General features: G+C 39.2%; 2 protein-coding genes across 2 annotated transcripts; one reads left to right on the forward strand and one right to left on the reverse strand.

Moving 5' to 3' along the window:
- The first annotated feature begins 329 nt into the window (after nt 1-329).
- Nucleotides 330-1,277, forward strand: LOC112840732 (olfactory receptor 52P1-like). The gene has a single exon (XM_025894183.2). The coding sequence runs from the start codon at nt 330-332 to the stop codon at nt 1,275-1,277; it is 948 nt and encodes a 315-aa protein (XP_025749968.2).
- Nucleotides 1,278-13,250: 11,973 nt separating this feature from the next.
- LOC112840771 (olfactory receptor 51G2-like) lies at nt 13,251-14,204 on the reverse strand. The gene has a single exon (XM_025894225.2). The coding sequence runs from the start codon at nt 14,202-14,204 to the stop codon at nt 13,251-13,253; it is 954 nt and encodes a 317-aa protein (XP_025750010.2).
- Between the last annotated feature and the right edge of the window lie 872 nt (nt 14,205-15,076).

A 15,076-nucleotide genomic window follows, 5' to 3' on the forward strand; every position in this document is an offset into this window, starting at 1 on the left:
CACTTACCTTCACGATGGAGAGAGTTCTGTAGCCATGCCACTCACCCTACAGCCCCAGCCTAGACATCACTGAATCAGACACAAATGGAAAGGACTCCTTTGATCCCTGGTAATGATAACTTCACCTCCTGCCTTGAATCACTTCCCAATGCTCTACAGCCTTCTTATCCTGGATGTTTCTCATGAGATCTAACTCAAATATTTTCTGCTGCCCACTTTGTTTCAGCCACAGCATAAGAATGGATCCCAATGGCTTCATCTCTCATAGCTTCCTGGGGTTTAGAGCAGGGTAGTAAATTCTTCTCTACCCACCCTACCTGGACCTGACCATGCAGTACACAAACCACAGCCATCAGAACCCAAACTCTTTTCTGATCATGGGAATTCCTGGCCTGGAGGCATCCCACTTTTGGATTGCATTTCCCTTTTGCTCCATGTATGCCCTGGCAGTGCTTGGCAACATGGCAGTGCTACTTGTGGTGCGATCAGAGCCTGCCCTGCACCAGCCCATGTACCTATTCCTATGCATGCTGTCCATCATTGACCTGGTACTCTGCACTTCTACTGTGCCCAAGCTCCGTGCACTTTTTTGGACAAATGCTACTGAGATCAACTTTGGGGCCTGTGCTACCCAGATGTTCTTTATCCATGGCTTTTTAGCCGTCGAATCTGGTATCCTGCTAGCAATGGCTTTTGACCGCTACTTGGCCATCTGCCGGCCACTGCACTATGGGTCATTGTTGCCCCCAGAGGCTGTGGGCAAGCTGGCAGCTGCTGCTGTGTATCGTGGCTTGGGGCTCATGACCCCACTCACCTGCTTACTGGCAAGGCTGAGCTACTGTAGCCGAGTGGTGGCCCACTCCTACTGTGAGCACATGGCTGTAGTGAAGCTGGCTTGTGGGGGCATACAGCCAAACAGCATCTATGGCATCACTGCTGCCATGCTGGTGGTGGGCACAGACTCCATTTGCATCGCTGTCTCCTATGCACTCATCCTCCAGGCTGTGTTAGGCCTTTCCTCCAAAGAAGCAAGGGCTAAGACATTTGGCACTTGTGGCTCCCACCTTGGTGTCATCCTTCTCTTCTATACACCAGGACTCTTTTCATTCTACACACAGCGCTTTGGCCAGCATGTACCCCAGCACATCCACATCCTCCTGGCTGACCTCTACCTTGTTGTACCACCCATGCTCAACCCCATCATCTATGGCATGAAGACCAAACAGATCCGGGATGGAGCCCTCCGACTGATGAAGCAGGGCATTGTTCAGTCTTAAGTCTTCAACCCCACCCTGGAAAGCTATCTTCTTCCTTTAGGCCTTGGGCAATTGTTGGAGGAGGCCATTGAGAGGATGTGACCACCAGTTAACCTGTGAGCTGGCTGGGGGCATTTGGACGTTCTTTATCCCTTCCTCTGTCCCTGGAATGTACATTCTGCCCAACATTCTTACAGTGAGAGCTGTTCTAAGTACACAGCCTTGAGAGGGTAAGGTATTGTTGAGCCCATCTGGACATTATACATGACTAAACTCAGTTAAGGCCTCTATATAAACTTTTAAGATTTGGCAGATGGATACTTATCTTGTGGCCACCAAGACAAATCTCTTAAGTAAGTCCTTTGCTTTTTAAACCTGTCACCTACCCATCTGGAGTGGCCTGCCTCTTTCCTTGGTCTCTTCTTGCTCCCTGTGTATGGGAGCCAATTTGTGAACCAACACCAATTGTTAAGAGACCAGTAGTTTCCAACATGGTGGAGAAAGAAAAACCCACACTCAGTGGTATCCTTACTTTGATAAGGAGATAAAGCACAAGTCTGATGGGTGAAGAATCATCAGATATTTCCCACTTGTGATGTAGATATGGTTACAAAGCCTAGGGATCCCCTGTCTATTGGGAAACATGGTCACCAAGCTGATGATAGCCTCCCAGGGAATTCCACACTGCTCTTCTGACATGGCTCCTACCTTCTAGGAGACCTTGATAAAATGAAAAAGATATGACTGATGATCTGAAAAGGAAAAATAATCCTCATCCATAGTAAGGTGTTCCTACTCTGATATGGATACATGAACACCTCACTCAGCGAATTCCAAGTTTGACAGGAGAAACACATACACAGAGAAGAGAAGCAGAGAGATGGAGATAGAACACTCAGCAATGGACCATAGGGACAACTGTATCCACTGTATAGAGGTGCAACGAAGTGTAATGTCAATCTAGGAAGGTGAGAATTTTCATCTTTTCATTGAGCATTTAGTATGCTAAAAATCTAGGGGTATGGACTTGATTAGGTCAAAAGTCCTTGTGGAGACTGTTAACTATTAGCCAGAGGAAAATGACAATAGGGAGACAACAGTGAAACAAATTAGTTTAATTAGCCAAATTAAAGAAATATGATTAGGATAAGCACAGGGACCATGGGTATTGAGTAAGGACACCTAACTTGCTCAGGAAAAAGAGATCCCAGTACCCACCTCTTTTCATTCCACATCTCTACAGATAGGAGAGGCCGCTTTCTCAGAAGCCTTCAATGATGCCTGGGGTGTAAGGTGTGGGAACAAAGTCTCAGACTAGATGATATCAAGTCTGTTCCCTGGGAGTGGCCATGTGGAGCTGCCACCAAGCCTCAAATGTCCAGGAAAAAGACCAGACCCCTTCTTTGGAGAGAAAATAGAGAAAGCAGTCCAATTTGACCTCCAGAGCAGGTTTTAAAAATTAAAGTGATGGATGTGATTAGAAGGTCCATTAGGATCCAGAGTTCGCAGAGTCCCTGGTTTTGACATCCCTGCTCAGAATCCACATTCAGATTGGTAAGGAGTTAATAGGTATTTGGCTCCCAGGTGAAGCATTCTAATAAGTTAGGGAAGAGCTTGCACAGGAGAAGGCCACTAGCAGGCTCAGGAAGACCTAGGTCATCAGAACTTCATCCAGTTATAGCCGTAGATTAACTTAACACTCTGCAGTGCCTCACAAGAATATGCATCATCATCTTAGAGTTTCATAACCATCTGATGAAGGCACATAATTACCTCCACTTTACAGAGCCCAAGGCAGAAGATTAGGAAGGTAATAACTTGCCCAAGAAATCAAGTAAATATCAGAGCCAGAATTCAGATCTTTTTAATTCTAAATTCTGTGTTGTTTACCCCTTATCCAATAAGTTCCTATAAATCTAGACCCTGGAACCAAAAATCTAATAAGATTTAATCTAGGAATGAGGGGATAATTCTTTTCCTAATATCACTGGCCTTACTGAGAATATGCAACATGGCAAACACTCTTCTAGGGTTTGGACATATAATGATGATTCAGGAAGATAAATCCCTGGTGACAACTTGAATAGGAGACCTCAGCAAAATCCCCCCACCCATGTACTCTGACTCCTGTGTTACCATAATAATTCTTCCTTCACTCTAGGGCTCAAAATTAGTAGCTTTAATTTTCCCACAAACAGTCCAGGTTGCCAGGCAACTAGAGACCTCAGATTGGCCAATAAATTCAGTCTCCAGGATACTTAATTCAAATTATGGGGGAAATCAAGAAAACCAGCTATACTCTATTTGGGACCATTGGTTACAGTTGATTTATTTTTCCAAAACTATTTTTTAATGAGGTATAATTTACCTAAAATAAAATGCATATGTTAAATATATAGTTAGATGATATCTGACAAACATGTGCATCAGTATAACCACCACCTTAATCAAGATATAGAATATTTTTATAATTCCAGAAAGTTCCCTCGTGCTCTTTCCAGGTAAAACCCTTAGGGGTCCTCCACTGAGAAAACCACTGTTTGATTTTGATTACCTTGGATCAAACTTACTGTTCTAGAAGTTCATATAAGTGGAATGCTATAATATATATTCTATGTGTCCAACTTCCTTGGCTCAACATGTTTTTGAGATTCATTTGCATTGTGTGCATGAGCTGTGAATTCCTTTTTATTTGCTAGTATTCCATTGCATGAATACACCAAAGTTTAACTATTTTGGGACACTTGAGTTGTTTTTTGTTGTTTTTTTTTTTTTTTTGCTATTATAAATAAAGCTGCTATGAATATTTCTTAAACGAAAAGTAGAATTTCTGGGTTATAAGGTAAATGTATGTTTAACAGAATCTGCCAGATGGTTTTCCAAAGTAATTGGACCATTTTATATTCTCGCCAGTGCTGTATAACACTTCTCAGTTGTTCTACATCCTGATAAACCCTTGAAACTACCATTCTTTTTTTATTTTAACCATTCCAATATGTGTAAAATGGTAATTTGTGGGTTTAGTTTGCATTTTTCTGATGACTGACATTGAGCAACTTTTTATACATTTACTCTTTGTGCATACACCTTCTATGAAATGTCTGTTAATATCTTTTGTCCATTTTTATTGAATTTTTTGCTTATTGATTTGTACTAGCCATTTATATATTTCAAATACAAGTCATCTGTCATTTAAACATAGTGAAAATATTGGCCAATTTTGTGGCTTGCCTTTTGATTTTCTTATATATCTCTTTTGATAAAAAGAAATTTTTAGTTGCGTATAAAGTAATGAATCATTGAACACTACAACAAAACCTTTGAGAACTATATGTTGGCTAACTGAGCATAATAAAATAAATTTTAGTTATAAACTCAAAATTAGCAATCTTATTCATGGTTAGTGCTTGTCTTATAGATTTAACTTATTTTAGGTCTGTGATCCAACACAAATAATAATTGTATAAAGTGTGAAGTAGAGATCAAGATTTATTTTTTTCACTTATGGATATTCAGTTCGAGAATTTATTGGAAAAACTCTTTTCCAAATTGAATTGCCTTGGCAACTTTGTCAAATATCAGTCAACTCTTTATGTGTGGATGTATTTCTGGATTTTCTTTTCTCTTTCATTAATCTATTTGATGATCATATCAATCTCATATCCTCATATCAACACTGACTTAATAACTTTATAATAAGTCTTGAAAGGAAATAGTATAAGTTCTCCAACACTGTACTTCCACAGTTCTTCTGGCTGTTCCATATTCTTTGCATTCCTATATGTATATATATAAATCAATTTGTTAGAAAACATATAATCAAACCCTGGTAATATTTTTTGTAGAAATTATTTTTTTCTGATCCCATATTGGCTAGGACCTCTGATACAATATTCAATAGAATTAGGCAAACATCCTTGCCTTGTTTCTGATCTTAGGAGGAAAGTATTCAATTTTTCATAATTAAATATCATGTTAACTGTAGGTTTTTCATAAGTTTCCTTTACCATTGTTGAAAATTATCCAGATGGTGTTGAATTTGGTCATCATTTTTTTTCATGGAGTTAGGTAATCACATGATTTTTCTCCTTCATTCTATGAATGGAGTATACCAATTGACTTATTTTTAAATGTTAAACTACCTTATATTTCTGGAATAAACCCCACTTGGTTATGATGTACTATCAAATTTGTATATTGCTGGAATCACTTTGCTAATATTTTGATAGGGATAATTGGATCTATGTTCATGACAGATACTGATCTTGTAATTTTCTTTCTTGTAATTTCCTTGTCAAGTTCTTATATCAGGGTTTTGTTTACCTCCTAAAATGTACTAAAGTATTCCCTATTGCTCTATTTTCTGAAAATGTTCATATAACATTTTTTCCTTAAATATTTGACAGAATTACACAGGAAAGAAATCTGGGTCTGAAGTTTCCTTTGTTTTTTATTTTACATTAATTTTTAGTGAATATAGTTCTATTCAAATTTTCTATTTTCACAATCTTTCCATTTTCTCTAGATTGTCAAAACAATTGTCATAATATACAACATAATTTTATAAATTATTTTATAAATTATTCATAATATCCTTTTATTATCCTTTCGATTCTGTAGGACTTGTCACCTTTTATTATATTGGTTATTCATGTTTACTTTGTCCTGTTTTATCATGCTGGTAGGGGAGAGAGGTGTATCAGTTTTATTAATTTTTAGAACCAGACTGTGGCTTTATTTTTCTGTTTTTCTTTAATTTCTGCTCTTTATTTCCATTCTTCTATTTACTTTGGGTTTAATTTGCTCCTCTATTTCTAGCTTCTTAAGGTGGAAACTTAAGACCATTGATTTTTAAACCTTTTTTTCCTAAAAACCTCACATGTATAAGCTTCTCTCTATACGTTGCATTAGCTGTATCCCACAAATTTTGATATTGTGTAAAAATATTTTGTACTACTGTTTAATTTCCCTTATGACTTTTTTTGTGACCCATTGGTTATTTTAAATGTGTTATTTACTTTTCAAGTACTTGGTGATCTTCTATATTTATTATCACTATTAATTTATAATTTAATTCCATTATGGTTGGAAAACATAGGCTGTATTTTAGCCCTTCAAAATGTATTCAGACTTGTTTTATGGCCCTGATATAGTCTCTCTGGGTAAATATTCCATGTCTACTTCAAATTAATATTTCTTCATGTTTGGAGTGTATTTTATGATTATCAGGTAGGTTTAATGGGTAGAATTTAATGATTCATCAGTTGCAGTATAGCACCCAGTGCTCATTACATCAAGTGCCCTTAATACCCATCACCCAGTTGCCCATCCCCTCACCCACTTCCCCTCTAGCAACCCTCAGTTTGTTTTCTACATTTAAGAATCTCTTATGGTTTCCCTCCCTCTGTTTTCATTTTATTTGAATTGACATTTTAACATTATAAAATGAAGACTATGGATTCCAGGAAACAAACTGAGAGTTTTAAAAGGGAGGGGGGTGGGGGGTTGGGTTAGCCCAGTGATAGGTATTAAGGAGGGCACAGATTGCAATGAGCACTGGGTGTTATAGGCAAACAATGAATCATGGAACACTACATCAAAAACTAATGATGTACTGTCTGGTGACTAACATAACATAATAAAAAATAAATTGATCCTCTTTATCTTGAGTGGTAATCTGCTTTCAAGTCAATTTTGCCTGATTTCTACAACCAACTTTCTTCTTAAACTGTATAGTACATCATATTCCATCCTTTTACATTTAAACTGTCAGTGGCTTTATAGTTAACTGTGAAGAGCAAAAAGTTGGGCCTTACGTATCTAGTCTGACAAATTCTGCTTATTAACTGGAATATGTAGTCTGTTTACATTTAGTGTTATAATATACTTGGGTTTAAGTCTATCATACTATTTGTTTTATATTTGCCTCCTTTGTTCTTTGTCCTTTATTTCTGCTATATTGCATGTGGGGGGTAATTGAACATATATTGAAATACCATTCTATCCCCTCTACTTGTGGTTAGCCGTATTTCATATTATTTTTGTATAGGTAGCTCTAGGGCTTACCCTATATATCCCTAATTTATCACAATCTTCCTTGAATTAATGTTATATCACTTCATGTAAAACATAATATTAAACAGTTCAGTTCCATTTACTCTGTCCTTTGTGCTATGTTTACATATATTTTACATAAAATATATATTTACACATACTTTGTATACATTATAAACTTTGAAAACTTAAACTACTTTAAAGAATTTAATAAAACTATTTTATGCATATATTTACTATTTTCAGTGCTCTTCTTTCCTTCCTCTAGATCTAAATTTTCATATAGTATTTCTCTTCAACATGAAAAACTTCCTTTAGCATTTTTGTAGTATAAGTTTGTTGGAAAGAAATTCTCTCAGCTTTTACCTGAAAATATTCTTACTTAAAATGTATTTTTGATAAATTTTTTGCTAGCTATAGAATTCTAGATTGACAGGTTTCTTTTTCCTTTTAGCACTTTAAATACATTGGCCCTTTTTTTTTCACCTCATTTTTTTTCTTATGAAAGTCTTTCATAATTCTTATTATTCCCATAAATATCTTTTTTCAGAAGCTTTGGTTACATTTTTTTCTTTGTATTTAGTTTTCATCAGTTTGACTTTGTGTCAGTGTGTTATTTGTATTCATTTTGCTTGGGACTCTGAATTTCCTGGATCTGTGAATTACTTTTGTAATTTTGTAATCAAATTTGGAAAATGTTTTTAATTAGTTCACAAAGTATTTTTCTGACCCATTTTTCTCCTCCTCAGACTTCAGTCACTTATATGTAAGACTACTTGGTAGAGACCCAAATGTCATTCTATTTAAATTTTTTTCTGTTACTATTAATTGGTTAATAGAATACTGGATAATTTTTATTGACTTGGTCTTCAGGTTCTCTATCCTTTCTTTTGCATTGTCCAGTCTGATGTTATCCCCAACAATGATTTTACTTCAGATATATTTTCAGATCTAGAATTTTCATTTGATTCTTTTATGCAGTTTCTAAATTTCTCCTTAAATCCCCATATCATCAGGAGGGAATCAGGAGAACCACTGGACCCAGGCAATCAGAGGCTCCTCACCTCCTCCCCTGTCCTGGAGATGTTTGCTCTGCCTACCACTCTCACACTGGGAGCTGTTCCAAGGACATATCCTTGAGAGAGTAAGGTGTCTGAGATCATCTGGATGGCATACATGACTAAGCCCAGTTAAGGCCTCTATATAAACTTTTAAGGTTCTGGTGGGTGGATGTGGAGATCAACTCACCTTGTGGCTGCCCAAGACAAGCCTCATATGTAAGTTAAGTTCCCTTGCTTATTAAATCTTCCACCCACCAATCTGGAGTTATTTGTCTCTTTCTTCAGTCTTTCTTTGCCTTCTCTGTACAGGGGCCAGTTTCATATTACACCTGGGAAGCTCCCAAGAAGGTTGCATACTAACTGTCACCTATTTACCCATCTTTGTATTTTTTAAACTGTTTTTATAGTTATGCTAAAATACGTTTTAATATTTCATTCCAAACACAAAGAGAAAATATTTGTTTAACCCAAAATATGAGCTATGAGAAGTCTCTTTCTGCTAACTTTTTTCCCTCTTGATTATGCTTTTTTGGTATGTATAGTAATTTTTCAAACTATAACAGATATATTAAATGATGTATTGAAAAATCTCTTGATCCTGTTATCTTGCCTTGAGGAGTTTTTAGTTTTTGTCTAGCAGGCATAATTTACTTATTGATGGGTCAAGATCTTATACTAAGAGGTTTAACTTCAGGCTTTCAGATTTTATTAATCTATTTTTCTCTTATTCCAAGATCAAAGCCCTTAGTATGTGGATGTACTATTAAGGCACAGCTTTTCTGAAGGTTTAAAGTCTGAGGTGTTACCAATTGTTCTCAACTTAGTGAAACTAAAATATCAAACTCTGTCTTCCTAACAGGAAATTGCTGATATCAGGGATGCTACCCTAATTTAAGCTATTGTACAATTTTCTTAGTTGTAGTCTCTCTGACCTTGTAATACAGCAAAAATTATAGCTGGTGGCCAGGATCATTGCACTCTCTGCTCCTTCACTCTTGTACAGCTGGTTCATCATAACATGTATTATCTCATCATAACATCTATTGTCTCATCTTCTCCTTGGGCCCACTGTTCTCCTCACTTGAGGGTCCATTCTAGGGACCTTTGTTTCCCTTTCCCTTCTGATATCCACTGTTTAAGCATTCTCCCAGCAGGGTTAGAGGTCCAAGCCCTTCTCAGGACACTACTTTTCTCTATTTTGTAATTCCAATAGGCTGGGGGCCACCATTGTATCCTATTCAGATGAGTGATTAGATGGGCTTAACCAAGTTACTACTAATAATAAATGCTTTGAAGTAATGAGTAGATATAAAGTAACTCTCTGGACCATCTCAAGAGTCAGAAGACAGATACTAAATGTTTTGGTGGCTAGAAACAGAAGAATATCCATGGGTCAGGACAATCCTTTCAGTTTTTCTAAGAAATAGAGACAGTTGCCAGTCTTAAGATTGGTATACAGAGCCTGAGCCACCCTAGGATTCAAGGTCAGAAGAGGAAAAAGACAGCAAAGGGAAGAAACTGATGAACTAAGAATTTGTATAGGAATTTTATTATGTTATTACAGTGTTTCTCAACTGGATCTCAGACTTCTGGGATTCTTGGTGGGAGGAGATAAGGGATATGCCATATTTATACTTTCTACAACTTTATTTGCATATAAGTTATTTCCTCTAGAAGCAAATAGTATATTTCTCCACCTACACTGTTCTAAGGTATAACCGGGCTTGGAAACCATGAAAAGTGATGAAGTAGATCTTGAAAAGAGCAAGAAACTTCTTGCAAAGCACCTGCTTCAAATAAGGTCATGTCATGATTCCCAGGCAGAGAAACTGCTCTCTCCTTGTGAAGGGAAAAGAAGTGCTTCTGCCAGCCTGGGAAGTTCAGAAAATATTGAGGGTTGAGTAGTTGTAGGCTCATTCACTGAAGTGCCTCATTTCTTGCTCTTAGAGTCCCACACTTTCTGTATCAGGTCATCTACACCAAAGTAAATTTTCTATTGGGACTGTATATTCAGTTGTCTTTATATTTCTGCCAGCCTTAAAATCCTATCCTGGGTCTGATTGTCAGTAGTCTGTCTTCTGGCTGAGGAAATTAGAGTCCCTTTTAAAGCTACCATGGAGGACCTCTGCCTTTTACTGGTATAGGCCAGAAGATTTTTTTTTTAACTCTAATTTTCTGCATGGGTGGGGGATAGTCTTTTTTAATATTTTATTTATTTATATGACAGAGAGAGACAAGAGCACAAGCAGGGGGAGCTGCACGGAGAGGGAGAAGCAGGCTTCCTGGCCCAATGCGTGGTTTGTCCCAGGACCCCAGAATCATGACCTAAGCTGAAGGCAGACACTTCACCAAATGAGCCACCCAGGAGTGGGTGGGGGGTTAATCTTATTAGCCTAAAGATTAAGAGCAGGAGCTTTTAGATACATGTACATAGACTTTCTTTTAACTAATAACAAAATCTAATATATATATCACACTTTGATAATTTTAACAGGGCAAACTAGTAATGAAGCTTTCTAGAAACCATCTTGGGATACCACCTTGTGTCAGGCTCAAATACTTCAGTAGTTATCAGGTCTTTGGAGCAGAGGAAGGCATTACTGGAACATGCCGGGATGTCTGTACCCCGAAAGTAAAGTAGTAGAGACATTGATGCCAGATCTCTTCCAGTTCTTGCTGTCAGTGGAGCCACAGAATGTAAGAGTGGTTGTGCCATGGTGACAGCAATTAAAATGAGAGAAGTCTCCAAGCTCAGTGCTGCTGTTGAGAAAAGGTAAAAATGACAAAGCCAAAGGATCCCTACAATCCTAGATTGGGTATCTAATATCCAAGCTTAATTCTGCTAACCCTCTCAATAGAACTTTTCCAGCCTTAGGGACCCAAGGTCATTTTTTGTTTTGTTTTTACTGCCCAAGGCTGCTTGTGATCCTGAACACCATCACGTCAGCTTCGGGTTTCTGATAGAAATAGGTGGGACCCTCCTCAGCAAGATGGACATGCTGTCTCTCTGGTCAGAACCTTACTATTGGGGTAGAGAGTGAAGTGGGCAGAGGGGCCTAGATAACACAGTTGCTTGTTCAATCCAAGATTTGTGGCCCTGATGAGGAACCTTGTCATATAGCACAAGCTATCTTTTCAAATGACCTCCTCTTCCAAAGTAGCCTGTCAAACTAGACTTGTTGAAACCTTTAGTTTGCTACTACTAGACATAATCTAAAATGGTAACTCCAAACTCATGATTTATTATCCTTGCTTCTTGACCTCTATGGGCAGGATCTGTGACCTTCAGACACAGAGGGTTGGCAGTGGCTTTCTCCTAGTTACTGATAACCATGGGGATCTGAACTCTTTGGAATCCTACAGCAGATACAGTGGTCAATGTAAATACATCTAATACGGGAAACAGCCTTTCCAGCTAGAACTGCATGAAGAGGGCTCACAGCTCCCCATCCTGCCTCCTGCCTCTAAGTTCCTATTCTCTTGTCTCAGTTCATGAAAATGATACATAGAAATGACTACGAGCAGTAAATTACTAATTATCTAGATAGCTAGAGATAGAAGCAGGAAGTTCCAAATAGCTTTATTGTGGCTTTTTCTATTAAATTTGAGTAGTGGTTTTCTACCAGGAATACCCCTATTTCAGTTCTCCATGAAATGTTTGGTTATTTTAGGGCTGAGCAGGCCAAGGGCAATGCTAGTGCTGGAGTGGGATACCCTTCAGTTTCTGGGTAAAATTCCTTCTGAAAATTTGCGAACGGCTTTGGGAAGATCTTCACAAAAAACTTAAGCTCCTCTCTGAGCTGCACCCTTGGAACCAAGGTTGACATGTGATACAGAGATAGTCACACCTTGTCCCCAAGGCCTCTGACATCCCATCCTTATCTCATTCCATCACAGTTTACCGACTGCTCATTACTCCCGCAGGCCTCAGACATTCAGATCTCTTGGTCCTCTCCCTTCCTGAGGACCAGCCATAAAGACTTTCCTTGTCCCTTTGTCTTCCCTATTCATTTATTCAACAATATATACTGAGCACCTATTATATGGTAGGCACTGTTTTTGGAGCTGGGGACACAACAGTGAACAGAACAGTCCCCAAATTTCTGGCCTTATGGAGCTTATATCCTAGCAGATCACCTGCACTGGAAGTGAGTGGGCTATTCCAACTTTACCACTGATGCTTGAGAAACCAGCACAATCCAGAAGTTCTGCTGAGCAGCTTCCCTAGGTTTAACAGTACCAAACTTCAAGCTCAAAGCAGAGACACGCCTGAAGAGAATGAAGAGAAAACTACCACTCCCTAGGCTGCAGATAAGTGCTAGATAAATTCAGCATGTGCAGTATCACCCTGTGTTGTTTCCCACCATCCAGACCCCACCTTGTCTATTTCTTGATATGTGAGCTCGTTAATATTGAATTTGGGAGAAGGCCAGTGTCAAGGTGAATATAGTTTACTTCTACCTAACCTTATATATAATAGGAATATAGTTCTTCCTTAGGTTTAGAAATGAAATGGTGGGAGGGGAATCCAGTGGGGAAAAAGAGAGAGGTGCCTAAACAAATGGGTATGCACACATATCCTCTCAATTGCTGTGTCTGGGTCGCCTAGGAAAGGAGATGTCACAGCGTAAGTCTGAAATAGGTTAGCTCTAATCAGACAGAGCAATGAGAGGATTATCAAGGTAATACTTAAATATACTTTTCAATGGTCTCAGTCCCCCAAAAGTATAATTGTAAAAGCTGATTGTGCCCCCACAAAGGGCTCAACAATAAAAGCTGAATCATTCAAACCTCAAAAATTAACTCTCCACCAATTCTCCACCACCCCAAGACCCAGGTTTCCCACAGGGGTCTTGTGTTTCTGGGTCCTTCTGTTCTTCTAGGAGACATCAACCCTTTTCTGCTGGAAGCGCTTAAGGAGGCCCTGACGTATCTGCTTAGACTTGAGGCAGTAAACAATGGGGTTCATGAAAGGTGGAACCAAGAAGTGCAGGTTGGCCATGAGCACTGCCAGAGCAGGATAGCTGTGCTTCTCTACTCGGTGCAACACAGACAACCCCAGTTTGGGCAAATAAAAGATGAGAACAATGCAGAGGTGTGAGACACATGTGTTGAGTGCCTTGAGCCTTTCCCCAGGTGAAGCAATGCCCAGCACTGTTCGTAGGATCAGAGCATATGAGAGCACAATGAGAAAGGAGTCAAGGCCCAGTGACAAGAGGATGGAGACCAGGCCAACAAAGCTGTTGATCTGGGTGTCTGAGCAGGCCAATCCCACAAGGTCACAGTGCAGGCAGTAACAATGAGAAAGTACACTGATCTGGGGAAAAAGCAGACGCCGCAGGAGGATGGGTCCTGGGAGGTTGAGCAGGACAGCCCTCACCAGGATGGCAGCCCCCACTCTGGCCATGGCTGAGTGGGTCAGAATTGTGGCATAGTGCAGAGGTTCCCGGATGGCAACAAAACGATCAAAGGCCATGGCCAGCAGCACACCAGATTCCACATAGGTGAAGGCATGGATGAAGAACATTTGTGCTGCACAGAGATCAAAGGGCAGCTCGCGAGCACCCAGCCAGAAGAGCCACATCATGGTGGGGAAGGTAGAGGCACAGAGTCCCAGATCAGAGGCTGCCAACATGGATAGGAAGATGTACACAGGTTTGTGTAAGGATGGATCTCTGCAGATCAGGAGAAGGATGATACTGTTGCCCAGAATGGAAACCACACAGATGAAGTTGACGGGGATTGAAACCCAGTGATGAGAGGCTTCCAGGCCTGGAAAGCCAGTGAGGAGGAAGGTAGAATGACCAAAAGTGCTGGTGTTGCAGGAGAACATAGTGATTCCAGGATGGAGTGGTCCACCTTACAATTAAGAGGCATTCATTCATTTGATCATCACTTATAAAGTCCCTACTAAGTGTGGGATGGAAAGAAAGCGCTGCCCCATAACCCTTTCTTAGGCCATGAAAGAAACTTCATTCCCCTCCATCTCCTGGCTAATTTAGTCTTCTCTTTGGATATAGTGACAATAAATGCATTTTAAGAGTTGATCTCTGTTTACTGCTTTAGCCACTCAATATCTTCTCTTGAGCCTAAACAACCTCCTTTATTCACTTAAGCTATACCCAAAGACCTATCTCCAAAGTGTCTCCTCAGATTAAACACTGAAGAAGGGAGAATAATTTTCTGTCAAAATTTAGGATGGTATTATGAACAAGCAGTAGAGACTCCATTTTTATTTATTCTTAGAGGCAGGTTTTCTACAGCCTGAGATACCTATTAACAAATACACTAGAAAGGACACATTCAAACAAAGGATGTATTTTCAAAAAACTTCGTCTGAGGAGGCTGGTTGGTTTTTTCCTCTGGTGCTGCATAAAACCAACATTTTCTGTACTTCTTTTCTGGAAATGCCTTTGGGGCCCCAAATAGGTTCTTTTGAATGTGTTCAATAGTGACAAATTTCTCTCCTGTGAAGATGGGTTGGCTTAGAGTAAGTATCCAAGAGTTCTTCAAGCTAAGTCTGGTAAACAAGACATCTGGGAACTCAGATGATGCACTTTTTGTTAAAATGCCATCTTCCCCAGCCCCATCTCCAGCTCCCTTAGCTGCTTGAAGCTTCTGACTCTGCCTTTGAGACAGTCCTGTGGACATGGACTCAATGGGAAGGCACTGTCCTCTGAAATATCTTTTTCAGCCCTCTTGCCA

Source organism: Callorhinus ursinus, unplaced genomic scaffold, assembly GCF_003265705.2.
Source record: "Callorhinus ursinus isolate GAN/ISIS: 27379988/994484 unplaced genomic scaffold, GSC_fseal_2.0 scaffold35, whole genome shotgun sequence".
NCBI classification, from domain to species: domain Eukaryota; kingdom Metazoa; phylum Chordata; class Mammalia; order Carnivora; family Otariidae; genus Callorhinus; species Callorhinus ursinus.